Source organism: Ips typographus, linkage group LG16, assembly GCF_016097725.1.
Source record: "Ips typographus isolate SLU linkage group LG16, UJ_Ityp_2.0, whole genome shotgun sequence".
Taxonomy (NCBI): domain Eukaryota; kingdom Metazoa; phylum Arthropoda; class Insecta; order Coleoptera; family Curculionidae; genus Ips; species Ips typographus.
This window is the reverse complement of record NC_138437.1, coordinates 5,557,725-5,574,752: the sequence shown is the minus strand read 5'-3', so window position 1 is coordinate 5,574,752 and position 17,028 is coordinate 5,557,725. Positions and strand designations below refer to the sequence as shown.

General features: G+C 32.7%; 3 protein-coding genes across 6 annotated transcripts; 2 read left to right on the top strand and 1 right to left on the bottom strand.

The window, feature by feature from the left end:
* Positions 1–2,386: 2,386 nt before the first annotated feature.
* Positions 2,387–5,745, top strand: LOC145738786 (uncharacterized). Of its 3 annotated transcripts, none has more exons than XM_081993840.1 (5): positions 2,391–2,648; positions 2,977–3,032; positions 3,110–3,293; positions 3,343–3,429; positions 5,228–5,745. In XM_081993840.1, the coding sequence occupies exons 1-5, from the start codon at positions 2,598–2,600 to the stop codon at positions 5,570–5,572; spliced, it is 723 nt and encodes a 240-aa protein (XP_081849966.1). In that variant the 5' UTR covers positions 2,391–2,597; the 3' UTR covers positions 5,573–5,745. The 3 variants fall into 3 exon arrangements, with proteins under 3 accessions (XP_081849968.1, XP_081849966.1, XP_081849967.1); XM_081993841.1 differs by lacking the exon at positions 2,391–2,648 and adding an exon at positions 2,662–2,919; XM_081993842.1 differs by lacking the exon at positions 3,343–3,429 and having other exon boundaries at positions 2,387–2,648.
* A 374-nt stretch (positions 5,746–6,119) lies between these two features.
* On the top strand, positions 6,120–15,351 carry PAPLA1 (Phosphatidic Acid Phospholipase A1). Of its 2 annotated transcripts, none has more exons than XM_081993743.1 (9): positions 6,120–6,339; positions 11,668–12,036; positions 12,434–12,961; positions 13,014–13,345; positions 13,403–13,550; positions 13,602–14,027; positions 14,086–14,220; positions 14,304–14,498; positions 14,548–15,351. In XM_081993743.1, the coding sequence occupies exons 1-9, from the start codon at positions 6,195–6,197 to the stop codon at positions 15,066–15,068; spliced, it is 2,799 nt and encodes a 932-aa protein (XP_081849869.1). In that variant the 5' UTR covers positions 6,120–6,194; the 3' UTR covers positions 15,069–15,351. The 2 variants fall into 2 exon arrangements, with proteins under 2 accessions (XP_081849869.1, XP_081849868.1); XM_081993742.1 differs by having other exon boundaries at positions 6,121–6,339; positions 14,083–14,220.
* On the bottom strand, positions 7,435–11,597 carry LOC145738735 (uncharacterized). Its single transcript, XM_081993744.1, has 9 exons — positions 11,189–11,597; positions 10,887–11,137; positions 9,715–9,982; positions 9,418–9,657; positions 8,650–8,913; positions 8,373–8,598; positions 8,052–8,320; positions 7,820–7,993; positions 7,435–7,768 (listed from the first exon to the last, which is right to left on the bottom strand). The coding sequence occupies exons 1-9, from the start codon at positions 11,505–11,507 to the stop codon at positions 7,617–7,619; spliced, it is 2,163 nt and encodes a 720-aa protein (XP_081849870.1). The 5' UTR covers positions 11,508–11,597; the 3' UTR covers positions 7,435–7,616.
* Positions 15,352–17,028: the final 1,677 nt, after the last annotated feature.

Genomic DNA, 17,028 nt, shown 5'->3' with positions numbered 1-17,028 from the left:
CATTTCACAAATATAGTGTGTTTTTCAAAATGGCTCATTTTATCAACTCACTTATATCTCTAGCTATTAAACAACAGGTATAAACATAATAAAGATCTAAAAAGTGGAAAATTTACTACCTGATGTTGTTTATACTAAAATATCGGTGTCAGTCTTTTCAAAGTGTATCAAAACAATATTATTATTGAAATTAGTACACGTGATTCATTAGTGATATCTCACTGACAAGTAGATTTTTATGATAAACGTGACAAAACTGTTGTTAACATTTTAAGTATGAAAATATTATAAATAAACATTTTAAATTATTTTTCAAATTTATAACCCAGTTTAATTAAAGTTTCATAGCAGAATTTTAATGTTTGTCTTCTTGAGCAGCACTTATTTCTGAAACTGTGGCAATTCTAAAAAGTTGTAATAATAAACTTGTTCGAGTTCTTGTAAGCTTTTTTACAGTGTAACTGAAAAGTTTCAGTTAAAATATAATTATTTTCTGTATCTAAATTGAAATCTGAATTCTACTGTTAACAACATACACTATACACATAAGGTGATGTTCAATATATTTGTAGTAGTTAATTCTTTGTGACCACCATGTATAATGTCTATGGTACAAGTATTAAATAATTGTGTTATTGAGCTAAGACAGATTGACCTAAATTAAAATCTGAATTCGACATTTGAACAGTTCATAATTCGGTAGTTTTGAGTATTTTGGGAGTTACAGGAGTAATTCCAATAATCTAATCCAGATAATTCTAAGTAGAAATTTCCTATATCTATGAATTTTTAACTTCAGCCACTTGGCATCGCTGTTGAATCCACTTTAGTACCTGTTGAACGTTTATACTGCGTTTACCAACATTTTGCCAAACAACCAATTGTCTTAAAGCTAGATGAATTACAGTGATTATTGATTGCACAAAACTGCTTTTCCTAATCCATGAATGACTACATTAGATAAACAACAATTACAAAATTTCATATTTTCGAAGTACTTTTCCTGCCAGTATCCACGTACCTACCACGTGGTACCTCTAAAACTGAACGGCGTATCCGCCTATCTATCTCTCTCACGTCTCACTCTAATCTAGAATTAAGCATTGTGATTGTGTAACATTGAGATGGTCATGGTCATGACGCGTGGTATCAAACAACGTGTGTCAATATCTAAGCAACGTTGCCGCTTCATTTTAGAATATCCACTTGATTTTTGTTTTTAGCACAAGTATTTGCGTTTAAATGAAATTGTTGTTGATCTTTTGTTTATTTACTGACTCTTTAATATACCTACGTGTTAATCGTTATTAAAAATGACACAAATACAGCTTATATTTACGTCATCAAGAAGCTATTCCTATTACGTTTGTATAACGAGGATCCCAATATGATGGTAAACACGTTAGATAAATCATGCCAAGCAGTGATATTTGCATAACATGTTGTAAACACCAATTTTACTGTGGTTTGCACTGGAATGTATTATCAGACCACACTGAAAGGTTTGTTTAAAAAGGGATGTTTACTTGTAAATTTCGATATCATCAACGGATACGTGAGATATGGCAATAAGTCTTGGCAACGTTGTTTCTGTCCTATTAAAGCTACTACGTAACAAAAAAAACAAGACAAAACGCAAAACGATTATTCGTCGTATAAGTGCAAATTTCAGGTTATTTTTCTGTTAAATAATTCACCAAAATATTTACTATTGGTATTGCGCCATAATTCTTGGAATTGTTATTTCAACATTTTCCATGAAAATACATTATCTCATGTGTATTACTCTATTATAGATTACAGGGTGGCCTTGCAATGTAGGGAAGGCCAATAACTTATGGATTAGTACAGAAAAAAAAACATATTCCAGGGTATTAAATAAACAATAATCACTGTTGTTGTATTATTGTCATGATAACGATATGAATTTTTCTTGTTTTTAAATATACAGTAAGGACAAAAAGGTCTAACCTTTTATAATAACCAGGATTTACTATATAGTATAACTATTTGGTATTATAGCTGTTTGCTACAGTTGGAACTAAATTCTATGGAATAGACAGTCAAAAGCCTTGATCAAATCCTAGAACAGAAAGCGTTATTAACGAACACACACGCTCATTGCTAGAGCTGTTTGTCCACTTTGCTACAAATGAGCATGATCATTTCGAGCATGCTCATAAATCAACAGTACATAACTAATTTTTTGGAGCTCAGGACAATGCTTGCATAAAACATGTTTCAAACTGCTGTTGATATTTAAGCATACTCAAAATAATCATACGTGGCAGATACATGCTACTAAGTAGGAACTGTTCAATTAAATTTACCACAAAGTATCTAAAATAAAAAATATTAATTATTTAAAACGCAACGTTATTACTGACCCATTCATACAACATTTAGGTTCAATTTAAAATTAATAATCTCAACGAGTTAATAACATAATTGTCACGAGCGGATGTGTTGAAATAAGTTGTTACTCAAAAACATGTTGGGAAATACATTATTGTTTAAATTTAGATTTTAGTTTGGTTTTAGTAGGTACTTTTTCAATAAAAATTGCATTGTGTCTGTTTTCTGCAAGCAAATCAATAATGTTTATTAAAGTTGCGCGCGTTATTTTACATTTGATCACCGTAATTCAGGTATTTTAGTTTGTTTAAGTATCAGATTGCTTCGTAATTAAAATTTGATTCTATATGTAATGTTACCCAACTTTGATGTTTTTAGCGTCAGCTTTCATATTGTGATTCAATTATATTCTTTAAATAGATAGTTGTGTAAAGGTACTAGAAACTAAAATGAACTTATGACTTCTGAAACAGAATCTTACCCTTATATGGACACCTTTAAAGATAACAGACAACTTTAATTACTAGGAATATAAATTACATTCACAGGAACAATAGTTCAATGGTCTAAGGTTTTAAAATATTTCGCAACTGCGGTCAAGTGAACATGTTTATTTTACAGATCGGTGACCTTTTGGGGGCTACAAACCTTGGTACGCAAAAATGCGAGAAAAACATGTAAGTCTCTTTATTAAACTTCCTGAAATGTTTCATAAAATTAATTTCGCTTTTTTTTGTTCTTCATTCAATTTCAGTAATCAGCTATTAAATTTACTTTTATATGCCTGCGGAAATGTAGACGATACGCAGAATTGCAGACTCAATTTCCGTGAGGCGGTAAGGGCTAACAATAACCAACCCTCTTTAAATTTACTGTCTTCATACAGTTCACAGTATTTTGCTGAAACAGAGTATAATGACTGTATAGACATGATCAATGTAAGTTTTTCTACTATCCACATACGTTTACTTATTTATTACTTTTCAGACCTCAACAGTACTTCAAAATGCATTTTGCGTGACAGGATATTGTAGCTTTGTTCGGTGTTTGCGAAGAATCAACTCGGAAAGATTAGTTAGTACCTTATATTTCTTGAATATAAAATCGATATTATTCACTCAGTTATGCAATCCGAACTCGTGGCGAAAAAATCGTATGTTGGTCGCAAAAATCACAGAAAATAAAAACATCATGTCAGACCAAACAACGATAGCCTAAAAATCTGAATATTTTATTACATAATTACAACACTTTGTGTAGCCGATGATAAGGCTGACACATTTAGATATATTTTTGATTTCCTAATCGTTACTTGAATAACGCAAACATTTTAGAACGCGAATTCCCCAAAACACTAACTATGGCAGTGATAACAGAGCAATCAGAACAATGTGATTTTTTTGGTAATTTCAAAACAGTGATTTTAGTATAATTTGTGTCAATGAAATTATCTTTGTGGCAACCTCTCAGAATTTTTTAGATATCGCTTTGTAACTTCTTTTTTTTTCTTTTTTTCCTTAAATAGATCTGTTGATGTAGTCATTTAAAAACGTGATATTGCACTGTTTTTTTCTTTTAATGAAAAGAGTCAAAACTATAGGGTTGGCTATCAATAAGTTTACCTATTAAAGTACCCACATTCCCAAACATCGAAGAATCGTTATTTTTTGTGACATTTTCCATATTTGGACACTTAATTAATTAGGATATTTATATGATACAATATTTTTTATTTAATTTATTTTAGACTTACACGGTAAGGATACAATGCCTACTTAACAAACACATTGATCAGACCGCAGTTAAACATTAATAATTACTATTATTAACGCTACTAATCATTAGTACATACGAATAATATACTTATCAAAAATTATGTAAATTTACAGTGCAATAACTTAATAATCGCATTTAATTTCTTATTAAATTAAAATTCATCATTTTACAGGGCTGCCAACAACGTAACTTTGTAAATCTATTTGCAAAAATGCTATTCTGGACTAAATCTACATTTTTGACATGAATTTGGTTAACCGTACATGTAATGCTAGTTCTTTGACATTTTTTAAATTTGACTTTATCTTGTTTTCATAGCTTGACTGTTTTTATCATAATTTATTACTTAAAATAATTATCAACCAAAAATAAATTTCCAGAAAAAGTACCTAATCAATTTAATAATTAATCGGAATGTAAATTTTGCAGTTGAATGACTTATCGAAATTTACGGGTTTAATAAGGAATGTCAGTAAGGACGGCGATTTTCCTTTTGTTTGTTGAAAGTTTCCCTTTCATGGCGTGTAACTTCCTGAAAATTTTACAGTTGGAAAATTACCGCTTTTAGATCGCTGGTTATTAAAACCGGTTAACTGAACAATGCAGTTGAACAATGTTAATTTTATGAAAAGAAATTATGAAGAACTGGAGTAAATTAAAGCATTGACTCAAGCTTGTTGAGTGGTATTTAGATGCCTCTGGCATTTTCAATTCTTTTTGAGGTTTGTGGCAATTTTTGAAAATTTTTGGAGGGTTTAAAAAACTTCTAGAGACTTCTGGTAATTTTTGGGTGGTTTTCAGTAGTATTTAGAAGACTCTGAAAGTTCTAATATGATTTTATAGGGTTTTTATTTGGAAGGATTACGTTGTTTTGAGTGGCTTACACATTTGCACTTTGTCAACCTTGCCAAGTTTTTCAGCTGTGACGTCATTACACGTTTGTTTGATTATTGGTATAAATTTAATAATAAAAAAAAACCACTGCAGCATGTTTGATGGTATTCTAATAATATCTTATCGCCTAGAATTAAATCCAAACAATACTAATTTTTCTTTAGTTTTTATATTATTATCTCTCTAATGCTTTCATTTTCAGATTAGTCAATGTTACTCTGAATCAAGCCAGGACAATCCTGCTGAAGAACAACAGGATCAAGTAATTCTATACAAAAATATAACTTCGTGTATTTTGGCTATCGCTAGATGCTCCTCTATCAACCCGATTACTGGTCAATCACAATCCAGTACTATCACTACGGTGAATTACAATTCGTATGGACAACCACGCTATTCAACTAGTTTAGTGTCAAACGCTTTGCAGATTAATCCTTCAGGAGATTTAAGAATATTGGCTTTACCTGCCACAAGCACAATTCAAGACTATTTATGTCCATTTCAAGCTAATTTAAGAGAATCTACTTGGCCAGGGTACAACTGTTGATGTTTTATGATTATACATAAATATTAGGGCTTTGATTAGGGTTCGAAGGTGTAAACAACCACAATCAAGGAACTGCTTTTGTGATGTAAATTAGTTCAGATTTAGTAGAAAATCGAATGTACAGTGACATCTACTATTAAGAAATGGCGCTGAAATAAATACTTATTAATCTATACTGTATGGTGTTGTGATTTCCTATCTCAAAAGTATTAGATGTTCATCAGCTGAAGCTATCTACACTCAATAGATGGTGCCACGACTGGTTTTCTGTCCGTCCAGACGTCATTTTAACAACGCCATCTGTCACCCAGTACCCCAACATAAGATGGTGCTCTCTTTTCAGATACCATATGGAGATGAAGATTGAAGATTGCTTATTGCTTTGACCAATTGATCTTGACCATAGTTTTGACTTGTAGTTGCTGTTAGCAGTTAGCGCCCTCTTTTCGAAATAACGCAAAACTACAACTTATTGACAGATCGATACAACAGTTAATTTTAAAGAAGATTTATTATTTGTAGGCTCCGCCCAGCTGCCTGCCAATGTGTCCAGCTACCAACTTTCCAGCTGTTCACTTAGTATATAGTTCATACATATAATAATAGAAGTTATTAAAAAAATATGAATGATCCTAAGAAATTTGTGAAAAATACTCTTTTTAGTCCTTCAGTGACTGGGAGTACCTACGAGGACTTCTCACAACATGCTATTTTGCTCCCTGCTATGGAAAAACCACCACCAAAACCTGTAGTAAATATTGTTCCTGGTATGTAAATAATTTGAGTACTAATATTAACCTTTTTCAATTTAAATTAATTTTGCTATTTAGCTAGTTTTGTTTATTACTGTACTATGAGTAATAACAAGTTCCTGTGTGCCTTTTATGATTGCTCACTCAACTTGTCAAAGTTTTAATTTGAAAAGAAGAATCTTGAAACTAGTACAACAATTCCTTGACTTAACAGGTGTTAAATCATTATTTCCATCAAAAGTGAAAGAGTTGCAATTTATGAGTTCTTTGAGTTGCATAATCATCTCTTTCAGTATACCCTCAATCAATGCCATAGGAGATCATCATGCCATTATGCTAGAGCAATATTTGTTAGAGAAATTAAGGTCATTGTAGAAGAAGTGAATAAATACTCTGATATTGATACTATTAATCAAATAACAAAATTATATTATTTATTTTCCATAGTAAGATTCATTTGTCCTTTCACATAATTTTATTCAATGACAGAAATTTCTGTAAAATACAACAAAATGCAGCTACAAATAAATGTGGAAATGTAATTATCAGGGTAACATGGATAACAGAAAAGTATAATTATTACTGTTTATTCTAATAATCTAGTAGATTAGTTATTTGTACTCATGAGTAGTCAATGCAAGTCTCTTAGACCAACATCTCATCTTTTGTTGAAGGTATAATTGGTTATATTTTTGTCATTTCAAAAATGACCTGTGGTATATAATAAAAATATCCCACATCTAAGTACCAGGGATGGTTAATACAAGAGCAAAGTGGAATAATCTTTACATGAAAAAACGTATTTTTTTGCTCCACCAAAATGTCGGAATTTTGTAGGTAAATTTTGAATTAAACTACCCTTTTTAGATATGGTATGCATTATTATATGCGTATGACCACCAAAACGTGCCATCCCCTCTTTTTATATGTTTTCATTTTACTTACTTACAGCCTATAATGCTTAACTCAATGGTTTCAGCTCTCAAATTAACATATGACCAATGAACCCTCTTACTTAGGTTGAAAGAATTATCATTTCTACCTTCTTTTGCCTTAAAATTAATCTAATTAAAGGGTAAATAATTTGTAATAAAATAAAAGCACCCAAGATTCTACAAATGTTATATCAAAGTAGTAAAATTTCACCAAAAACATAAAACACATAGTCATTACGTACTGCTGCTACTTCTGCTAGCATTACTAGAACTGCGTAAACTATCAGAAATCTCCAGAACTAAAGTATCCCATAGATTCATCTGATTTTGCTCTGCTATGATAGTTTGAATTAATTGTCAGATCCTCCCCCCTCTGTAAGATCGCAATTCGTATGACCTTTTAGCTTTGCACTTTTTTACTACCACAATAATAAGCACTACTAGTAAAATAATGAAAAGTATTACTCCTAGTACTATGGCAGCTATTACTCCGATGCTTGGAAGAGTTTCTGCAAATGAAAACTGTTAAAATACAGAAGTTGGCTGTACAGGATACTTACGATAAGCATTAACACTGTAGCTTTTCTGATTGCCTTGTCGATCAACTGCTATTAGTTGTAAATCAGGATTGCAGCAGGACTCACTGTAATGTCCTGTAATTGAATTTTTAGTACCTACAGTGTATCCGTATGGGACGTATAAGCCTTTGGGGATACTGTTTAGTCGCATTAAGCCTGCATTAACAAAATCAATATTAACTGAAGTTTAAAAATTTAATAAAGTTTGAAAAACCTGAGTCTACATCTCTAGCCACAACCTCTATTGTCCAAATGCCTTTATAACACTGGGAAAAAAGGACTTCTGTGCAGTCACTTTTGTACTGATATTCCAATTCCGGAGCAGTATCATCCATTATTTGTACTCCCACATCTATCAATACTTTCTTTTGTACAGTTTGAAAACCGCTTTTTACAATAAAACTGAGTTCGTCTTGATAATTTCCTGAACGTGTTAGTATTGATAATATGACCATAGTGTGTCCCTGTGGCTCTAAATAGCTCCTAAGAACATGATGCATTTATTATTTATAATTACTAACAATTATAAGCTTACTGAAAGCTTGACAGCCTGTGTAAAATGGCTCTAGAATGAGTACATTGGTATGTAACATATTGAGCCGTTGTTCCATGGTTGGTGATTTCGAAATATATTTGGGACCATGTTTGAGCATCTGTCGCAGTAAATAGTTCAGATCCCAGCCCAACTTCAATTGAAATTAACTGAAGAGGGTAAATGTCGCTTTTTCTAGAAAAGTAACTCAAACGTTGAAAGTAGTGACCTGTAAATGTATTTATAGTTTCGACACTAATTTCGCTTTTAAAATACAGACCTTTAACATCCTTTCCTTTAATTAAAGTATACAAAGGCTCTGCGAGTCGCGATTTACTTAATATATCAAAGGCATTTTTATTTCCAATATCCGTTGTGTTATCTTTATTTTCAGTGACATAGTTTAGATGGCCGTTGTTGAATTTATAACTTATATTTTTCAACAATGTCTCGCCATTACTATCTAACAAGCTGACGTCGGTTATATGACTTATATCGCCGGTAACGCCTAATTTCAACATATCCTTGTTTACTGAGTTATTCCCTAGAAAATATATTTATTTATTTCAAAATCTTTGCACTTTCTTTTATATACGCAGGGTACCAGTACAAGGTACATACTTTGTCCTTGACCGTGGAGAAAATGTTTGAAACCTATTTTTAAGTTTTTCACTACGCGGATCTATTCAAGTATTCAGCCTAAATTGCGCAACAATGTTTTGTCTGACACATTTAGAGCATTTTGATTTCGCAAGTTAAAGTAGTAAACAAAGCATTAACGCAGATTGTGTCTTTATTTTGTATATAACCCAAAGACTAAGCGCAAAGAGCAATAAGGTCGAGTATTTTTTCCGATCATTAGTTTACATCATTCCTTTAGTTAGTGACGCATCTTTCATATAGTACGAATGTGCTTACTAGTCAAGGTTTATATCATTTATTTAGTATTGATAGTTCATTAATAGTCGTTGCCCCGGTAGTCAAAGTGTTCCCTCAGTGTCTGTGGTTATTTACATTGTAAGTTTTGTGCTTCCATTCACTTACTTACCTTTTTGATCGTCAGGAAATCTTACTGTATCCAAGAACTTTTTAGTAAAAGCAAAAACAGTAACATTATAAGCCTCTTGCTGGTTTTTCAATTTTAATCTCCAAGTTCCCACAATTAATCTAGTAGTTGTCGAAAAATTCAAATGTATTTCCATACCTCCATCCATGTCATCAAAAAAAGATCCTCTAGAGAATTTAATTGGGTTGCTAGTAGTTTCATTGACAAATAAGAGCCCGTAGCCTGTAGTAAAAATTGTTAGGGCACAACCAAAGTATTGTTGTATTTAATTTATATTACCACCCGGAGATGTAAGCTCCCCTTTGATGTAAAATGAAGGCTTGATAGTGATGTGTATGGCAGTAACAGCAGAATCTATAGGAAATGTGAGGTCCGATTCATTTTGCAGGTTTTTTCTAAAAAGGATCAGAGACACGTTACTAGGTGTTGAGTGGCTTTGATATTTGTAACTGTCAGAAGTTGGAGTTACACCAAGTACTCTTCCACCAGAATATTTTCTAATCGTTTTCAAGTATGTTTGGCTGTTATTTTCGTTCACTGTGTAAACCTGCAAAAAGTAATTTCATAATACCCTACAATTGGAAGATTTTTTATAGAAAACATTGACTATGGTCTTGTAATTATCTGTTTGTTGTTGATTTAGTGCACAATATAAGTTAGTAAATTAATTGGAATGGAACGTATGCATTTGTTTTCAATGATATGAAACTCTTATCCTAGTGATTTATAGTCAAAATTGTTTTTCGTTACTTTGAGGTCTATATGGTATTATTGGTTTTTGTTTACTTATTTAATACATTTTAATAGAAGGTTTACTGTATTTGTATTAGCCCTACAGGTAAATTTTACTTAATATAGATACAGAAATAATATGTTCTAAAATTTTTTCCTCATTGTTTTAAAACTGACACTTTATGTGTTTATGCTTTCCTATGTACTATGAGTACTAATCAGGTTGGCTGTTATAATGTAATTTATTTGGAAATAAGTACCGAGTGTCCCAAATTCGACTGAAAGCATCGTCATTTCAAAATCTATAAGAGAGATATAATGGAGGTAAAGTTGCGCATTTCTGTAAAACAATAAAAAGAAATTTTCAAAAAAAAGTTATTAAATTAAAAACAAAACGCCGTTGAATGCAGTATTCAAACTTTTTAGTCTTGTCACGTGCTATTTTGAACCAAACCACATCTGCATTGTAATTTCCATGATATACACGATGTTGCTGCTAAAAATTTAAGGAAGCTGTTCTTGGATTCGTTTTAAGGAAAAGCATTACAAAAAAGAATGTTTTAAATGTCCGATCTTTTAGAGAGATAAAGTTATACGGTTTTATTAACTTAGCATTTAATATTTTTAAGAAAAAAACGTTACGCCAATGTTTTCTTCAACAATTAAAAATTATTTTTTTATATCTCAAATAATTAATTATGTAAAAAATGAACACTTACCGTTATGTTTTTATCTAATATCCAACTCAATGCCTCATTCTCTAAATCTTTGTCCGCGTTAATAAGTCCGTTACTAAAAACTACAACAGCACTGTTGTTTGGTAAAACACGGGCTGTACGCAATAAGGCAAACACAGGTAGGGACTGATTAGAATGGCTGTTTGACTCACTATCCGCAGCCAATTTTTGGAGTGTATTATAAAATTTATTCTCGTTGTTTAACACTTTTTCTTCCCAAATTGTCGACACCCCTTTAAAATCTTTGTTACACGAAAATAAAATTTAAAAATTAAAATATCTACCTGATGAGTTAAAGGTTATTAGCCACAAGTCGGAATCTCCAAAAGTTTCCCGCTGCAACAGTTGAAGCGCGTTTCTATAATTTTCAGGTGCATCATCAACTAATAAGGCTACAGGTTGAGCGATTACTTTAACATTATCCAAAGATCTTTGATCATCCAAAAGTTCGTAACTGTTTAGATTATACGAAATTGAATTCGCGGATTCACACACTATCACAATCGAAACTAAGATTTGATAAAACCACATTTTGTGCGGTCGAAATTGGACTGTCGGCTTCCAGAAACTTACTAGCTTTTTGTACCAAATTATGACCAACATGGGTTTGGTCGGATGTTTGCAAATGAAAACACCCACTATTACCCATACCCATTGATTTCTTATCACCTTGCGTTCCAATCAGCACAATTCTCCAAAATCTATTGTTTTACTTTTGAAAATCGAACGATTATTACCTGTATGTATGATGATTTATTTTCAGAACAAACTCATCAGGAATCCATTTCTTCGAGTCATCACCAATCTACAGCGATTTTAACCCCTGTGACAGCTTTTGTTGGTCAGCCTCCAACGTACTTTCCACAGGAGCATCAAGAGCTTGATCTCAATTCTCCATCCAATCAAAATCAGCATTCAAACTCGAACTTAACGTCAGTTTTCTCATCATTCTCCAACTATTTACGTCTGGGAAGTGGACCAAGTCGCCAAACAGAGGAAGAACTTCCAGCACCACCTCTTTTAGATAACTTAATTAGTCAACCTCCAAGTGACGCACCACCGGTTCCTTTATTTGATCCTACAACTTCTTTAGGAAGGAATAGTGAACCTCCACCACCATTGTTGACTGGAGGTAAGACCTAGGAGAAGAACAGAGCTTTTGTTTAAACTTTGTTTCTCTAAAGAACTATGAAAATAGGGGTAGTGATAGCTTATATCTGCTTATAGGATGAGTTTTGTTTTACAAATTTTTGGTAATAAACCGTAAAGATTAGAAGATAGTAAATATCTCAAGATTCAGAAAAACTCACATCATATACTTCAATGAAATCGATTATGAATGAAAAATGACATTGCAGTACAATGTCCGAAGGTTTATTCGCATAAATAATGTGATATCAATGATATTTTAGTGTTTTTAGAAACCAGTTTTCATTCACTAAATATAATTCTATATTATATTAGTTTCTAGTTTGGTGAGTTAAATATAGTTTGTACAGTGGTATATTAGCAATTTGTCTTTGGTTTAGGTGCTGCCAACGCATTTAGACGTCCTGGCCTAAAACGTCCAGCCTACGCGCCAGTTCCAGGCTTAACCGCCAGCACTCCAAACACTCCTTTTCCTTCCGTTCAAAGTTTGCTACCTCCCCCTCCCACACTTCATCAACCTCCAGTGAGCCAGTTTTCAATATCCCCAGCTAGTTCGACTTCTTCGATTCAAGACGTAACCTTTGCCTTGAATAGCCAATTCAAACCAATCAATCCTCAACCTCCATCAATTCCGCCTGTAAAACCTAGCATTCCACAACCTCAACATTCCGCAGTTCCGACTTTGCAAGTAGGACCAGTTATGGATGCCATTCCGGCTAGTGAAGCTTTAAGATCCGGTGCTAGTGACATTTTATCTCCTGAACAGGGACAGTTTCAGAACAGTAGCAGTAAAGTTTACAGGCCTGTTTACCATCATTGGTTTTATAAAAAAGGCAACAAAGATAAGAGTGTGTGGGTTCCTTTTTCTAACGTTGACTCTTTTGCTCTGGAAGAAGCCTTTGTTTCTAGTAAGTCATTCTTCTGGATAGAAAATCTCAGACTAATCATTGATATTTATAGACGATTTAGATCTCGATAAAGTCATAGCAACCGATGGAGATCGTTACGATGTTAACATATTACGTCGGCAAAAAGTACCAGTTTACTGGAAAGGCGAAGTTTTGGAAGTAAGGCGTTGCTCATGGTTTCACAAAGGCAGCGATGGAAACTATGTGCCTTACGAAGAAAATGTGGCTACTAAACTTGAGGAAGAATTCAAAATTGCATTTGAATCTAATCAGTGGCTTCGAAAAGTTCCTTTGTCTAATGGAGAAACTGTGGAGTTTCATTCTCCTGAAGTTTTAGTGGTGTTTCCTCCTGCACAGACAACTGATGCTTGGGGAAATACTCCGGTAGATATATAAGTAAAAAACATGGTAGCTAAATGTAAACGTAACTAAATTTTTCAGAACCAAGACCGTCCTAGAGTGGTCAAACGCGGTTTAGGAGAGTTTGATATTGATGAAGGGGAAACAGCTGAAGTGGATCATGTTTTGTTTATGGTACACGGTATAGGGTCTGTTTGCGATCTTAAATTTAGAACTGTCGAGGAAGTTGGTATGTTTGTTTTTATACAAGATCCCACATCTCTACAAAAATAAATTTCAGTGGATGAATTCCGCAATATCGCCTTCCAACTAACCCAAGCCCATTACAAAACATCGTGTGAACAAGGCTTAATTCACCGAGTCGAAGTTCTACCCATAAGCTGGCATTCTTCTTTACATTCAGAAGAAACTGGAGTTGACGAACAATTAAAGAATATCACTCTTGAGAGTATTCCAAGGCTCAGAAACTTCACCAACGACACTATTCTAGATGTGCTATTTTACACCAGTCCAGTTTACTGCCAAACTATAATTTCTACAGTTGGAGATGAACTGAATAGGGTGTATAACTTGTTCAAGACACGAAATCCTTCTTTCAAAGGCGGCGTATCTATTGGAGGGCATAGTTTAGGTTCTCTGATCATTTTCGATTTATTATCTCATCAACATCCTGAAGATGCCTGTGATGAGGAAGAAACTAAACAAGGTTTGTCGATAAAACTAGAGAGTGTTGAGAATTTTTATTTACGGTTGTTTTAAAGAAGTTTCCAATGGCAGTAAGACACTTTGCAGACGGATCAGCTATATGATGAGTACAGTTGGTGCTGGTCAACCTAAGATTTGTTATCCACACTTGGATTTTAAACCTAGTGCTTTCTTTGCTCTCGGAAGTCCTATAGGTACGTAACAAGTGTCAAGTAGAGGTTTTTTTAACTAACAAAAAATTATACAAACTTAATAACCAAATTCAATCAATTTCCAGGTATGTTCGTCACAGTCCGTGGCTTAGATAAACTGGGAGAAAACTTCTCTTTACCCACTTGTCCCGCTTTCTTCAACATATTCCATCCTTACGATCCAGTTGCGTACAGAATCGAGGCTTTGGTAAATCCAGAATTGGCTAAGTTGAAGCCGGTATTAATTCCGCATCACAAGGGACGGAAACGCATGCATTTAGGTGAGTTTTCCTCTTAAAAGCAAGAACAAGTTTTATCTTTCTTTTATAGAGTTGAAAGAAACTATGGCTCGAGTAGGAGCGGACTTGAAGAATAAAGTGTTTGATTCTATGAAGAGTACCTTAAACTCATTTTACCAGTTGGCAATGTTCCACAAAGTTGATCCACCAGCTTTAGAAGCTGAAGTGAATCATAAGATTCAATCTCAGCTTGCTGCAACATTAGAAGAAGACGAGCCTGTTGAGGTCCAGGAAGAAACTGACATTTGTTTAGGCCAATTGAATAAGGGAAGAAGAATTGACTACGTACTACAGGAATCTCCTTTAGAGATCATCAATGAATATATTTTTGCTTTGGCTAGTCACGTGGGATACTGGGAGTCTGAAGACAGTATTCTAATGATTTTGAAAGAAATATATTCACTGATGGAAGTGCAAGCGGACAATAAAGTTCCACAACAATCTATGACGATAGAACGCCCTCCTCCTTCCCCAAAAGGTAGAAAAGAAAATCAAGATACAGACCCTACACAACCTACAAGTAGTACTGAAATTTTTACTAGAAATACATAGTGTAAGTTGTAGTAAAGTAACATGCCGTATTTTTATTGGAGATGACAAGTTATGTATACTGAAGTTATTGATGGATTTTTGATTGCTATGAAGGAATAAGTCTGTGATTTTGGTGTAATTTAATATTTTTTATCATGATGACTAAAAGTATATATTTTTGTTGTTAAATGTCTAGAAGTTGTTGTATTGTTGTTATTGTCTGCCTACATGTTGTACTTCTTATCTTTACAGCTGACCACCAAGTAAATTAGCTCATATTTAATATATTTGACTTTTTTATAAATCTTTTTGTTTTTGTTCATATATAAATAATTCTCACATCCCACAAACTTGGTTAATGTAACCATCAATGATGATAATAAGGTCTGACTCCAATAAATTTTCTCTATTGTGGCAGCATTTTCAATTACACCCAGGAACATTAAACAAAATATTTCTATTTAAGGACAATTCTGCTGATGAAATTCGAATTTGCATTACACCGTTCCATCACGATTTCATAAAGTTACCTATAAGCCTATAATATATTTCATTATTATTCTTGTTTCTCCTTCGTTCGACCGATTTATACCGTATGACATAACACTTCTTGTTTTTTTTGTCCTTGCATAAGTGTAACTTTGGGTGAAATCCAGTTTTTCAATGACACTTTAAAGTGATGATTACTGATGACCTGATAGAGTAATAAAGGTAAGTCTATTATATTGCTATGTAAAATTGATGTTTTTCTATAGATTTATTATACAAAAGATTTAGTATACAGTGTGTCTTGCTTTTCATGAGTACACCTTGATATCTCAGTTAATAATAATTCGAATTTCTTTAAATTATCGTGGTGATTATATGTCAGAAATATTTATTTGCAGAAGAGTAAAAAGAGGTTGAAAAAAGATATTAGGGCCAATTTTAGGTAACTTTTCCTACCAGGTTTAAAATCAGCATCCCCAAAAACCCCTTTGTCCATAATTTAAAGTCTTATAACCTAACTGTAACAAAAAGAAAAATTTACTTATTTAATTAATATTTTAAAATAATTTGAAGGCAATAAGGGATACGGACGGGTTTTTGGAGATGCTACCTACTTCTAAATCTGATAAAAAAAGTTAACTAAAATTGGCCCTAATTATTTTTTCTTTTTTCTGACATACAATCACCACCATAATTTAAAGAAAATCGCATTATTATTAACTGAGATATCAAGGTGTACTCATGAAAGCGGGACTGTATAATATATAAATTAATAAACCCTGAATATAATAAAGAATAACCAAAAGTTATTTTCATAGCTTGCCAACAAGAACGAATTCTGATTCTTTGGAGAATGACTACATTTAATACTTTGATATCAACGTTTTACAGACGTTCGAGATTTATCTGTTTCATTATTAAAAAAATGAATCTCCTTAAAACTTTGTACATATGTGCAAACATACAGGGTTGTCTGTTATTATTATTTCACTAGCAACACTATTACTAAAGTTAAAACCAAAATAGCAGTATTGCTAATTAGCTAACTAGTACCTAAGCGAAGAATCTCCCTTAATATCAGTATTTATGTCTAAAAATGTGATACTTTCAATTAAATCAAAAGTTGATACGCATTTGTAATATTTTATTAAGAGTTTTAACGTTCTCGAAACTAGATGAATTCATCTCATTGACTGCAACTATATGATAAAAATACAATAAGAAATAATCTGGGTTTCCAAAATTCGACTTGTATTATTTGATATCCATTATTTTCAAACACTATTTTTGGGAAAAAAAATATTCGCAGAAATTTTTGATCCAGTTTACGATTTTATATTTGATCTTGATAAAAAAGTAAATCACATTGATTCAAATTGTACTATGTGTCTAACTGGTTAAGTGAATGAGAATACTGTCATCATTATCAATATTCAATGGTATTATCTGGTATTACTTGTTAATCTGCTAAATGAGAAATGTTAAACAATTT

Excerpts from the sequence above, each read along its gene's own strand:
- LOC145738786 (XM_081993840.1), top strand. The coding sequence starts at position 2,598 with ATGTTTATTAAAGTTGCGCGCGTTATTTTACATTTGATCACCGTAATT. Across the intron at positions 2,649-2,976 it reads ATTTGATCACCGTAATTCAG|ATCGGTGACCTTTTGGGGGC; the intron begins GTATTTTAGTTT and ends TTTATTTTACAG. Across the intron at positions 3,430-5,227 it reads GAATCAACTCGGAAAGATTA|ATTAGTCAATGTTACTCTGA; the intron begins GTTAGTACCTTA and ends TTTCATTTTCAG.
- LOC145738735 (XM_081993744.1), bottom strand. The coding sequence starts at position 11,507 with ATGTTGGTCATAATTTGGTACAAAAAGCTAGTAAGTTTCTGGAAGCCG. Across the intron at positions 11,138-11,188 it reads AATAACCTTTAACTCATCAG|GGGTGTCGACAATTTGGGAA; the intron begins GTAGATATTTTA and ends AAGATTTTAAAG. Across the intron at positions 8,914-9,417 it reads ATTTCCTGACGATCAAAAAG|GGAATAACTCAGTAAACAAG; the intron begins GTAAGTAAGTGA and ends TATATTTTCTAG.
- PAPLA1 (XM_081993742.1), top strand. The coding sequence starts at position 6,195 with ATGAATGATCCTAAGAAATTTGTGAAAAATACTCTTTTTAGTCCTTCA. Across the intron at positions 13,346-13,402 it reads ATGCTTGGGGAAATACTCCG|AACCAAGACCGTCCTAGAGT; the intron begins GTAGATATATAA and ends TAAATTTTTCAG. Across the intron at positions 14,499-14,547 it reads ACGGAAACGCATGCATTTAG|AGTTGAAAGAAACTATGGCT; the intron begins GTGAGTTTTCCT and ends TTTCTTTTATAG.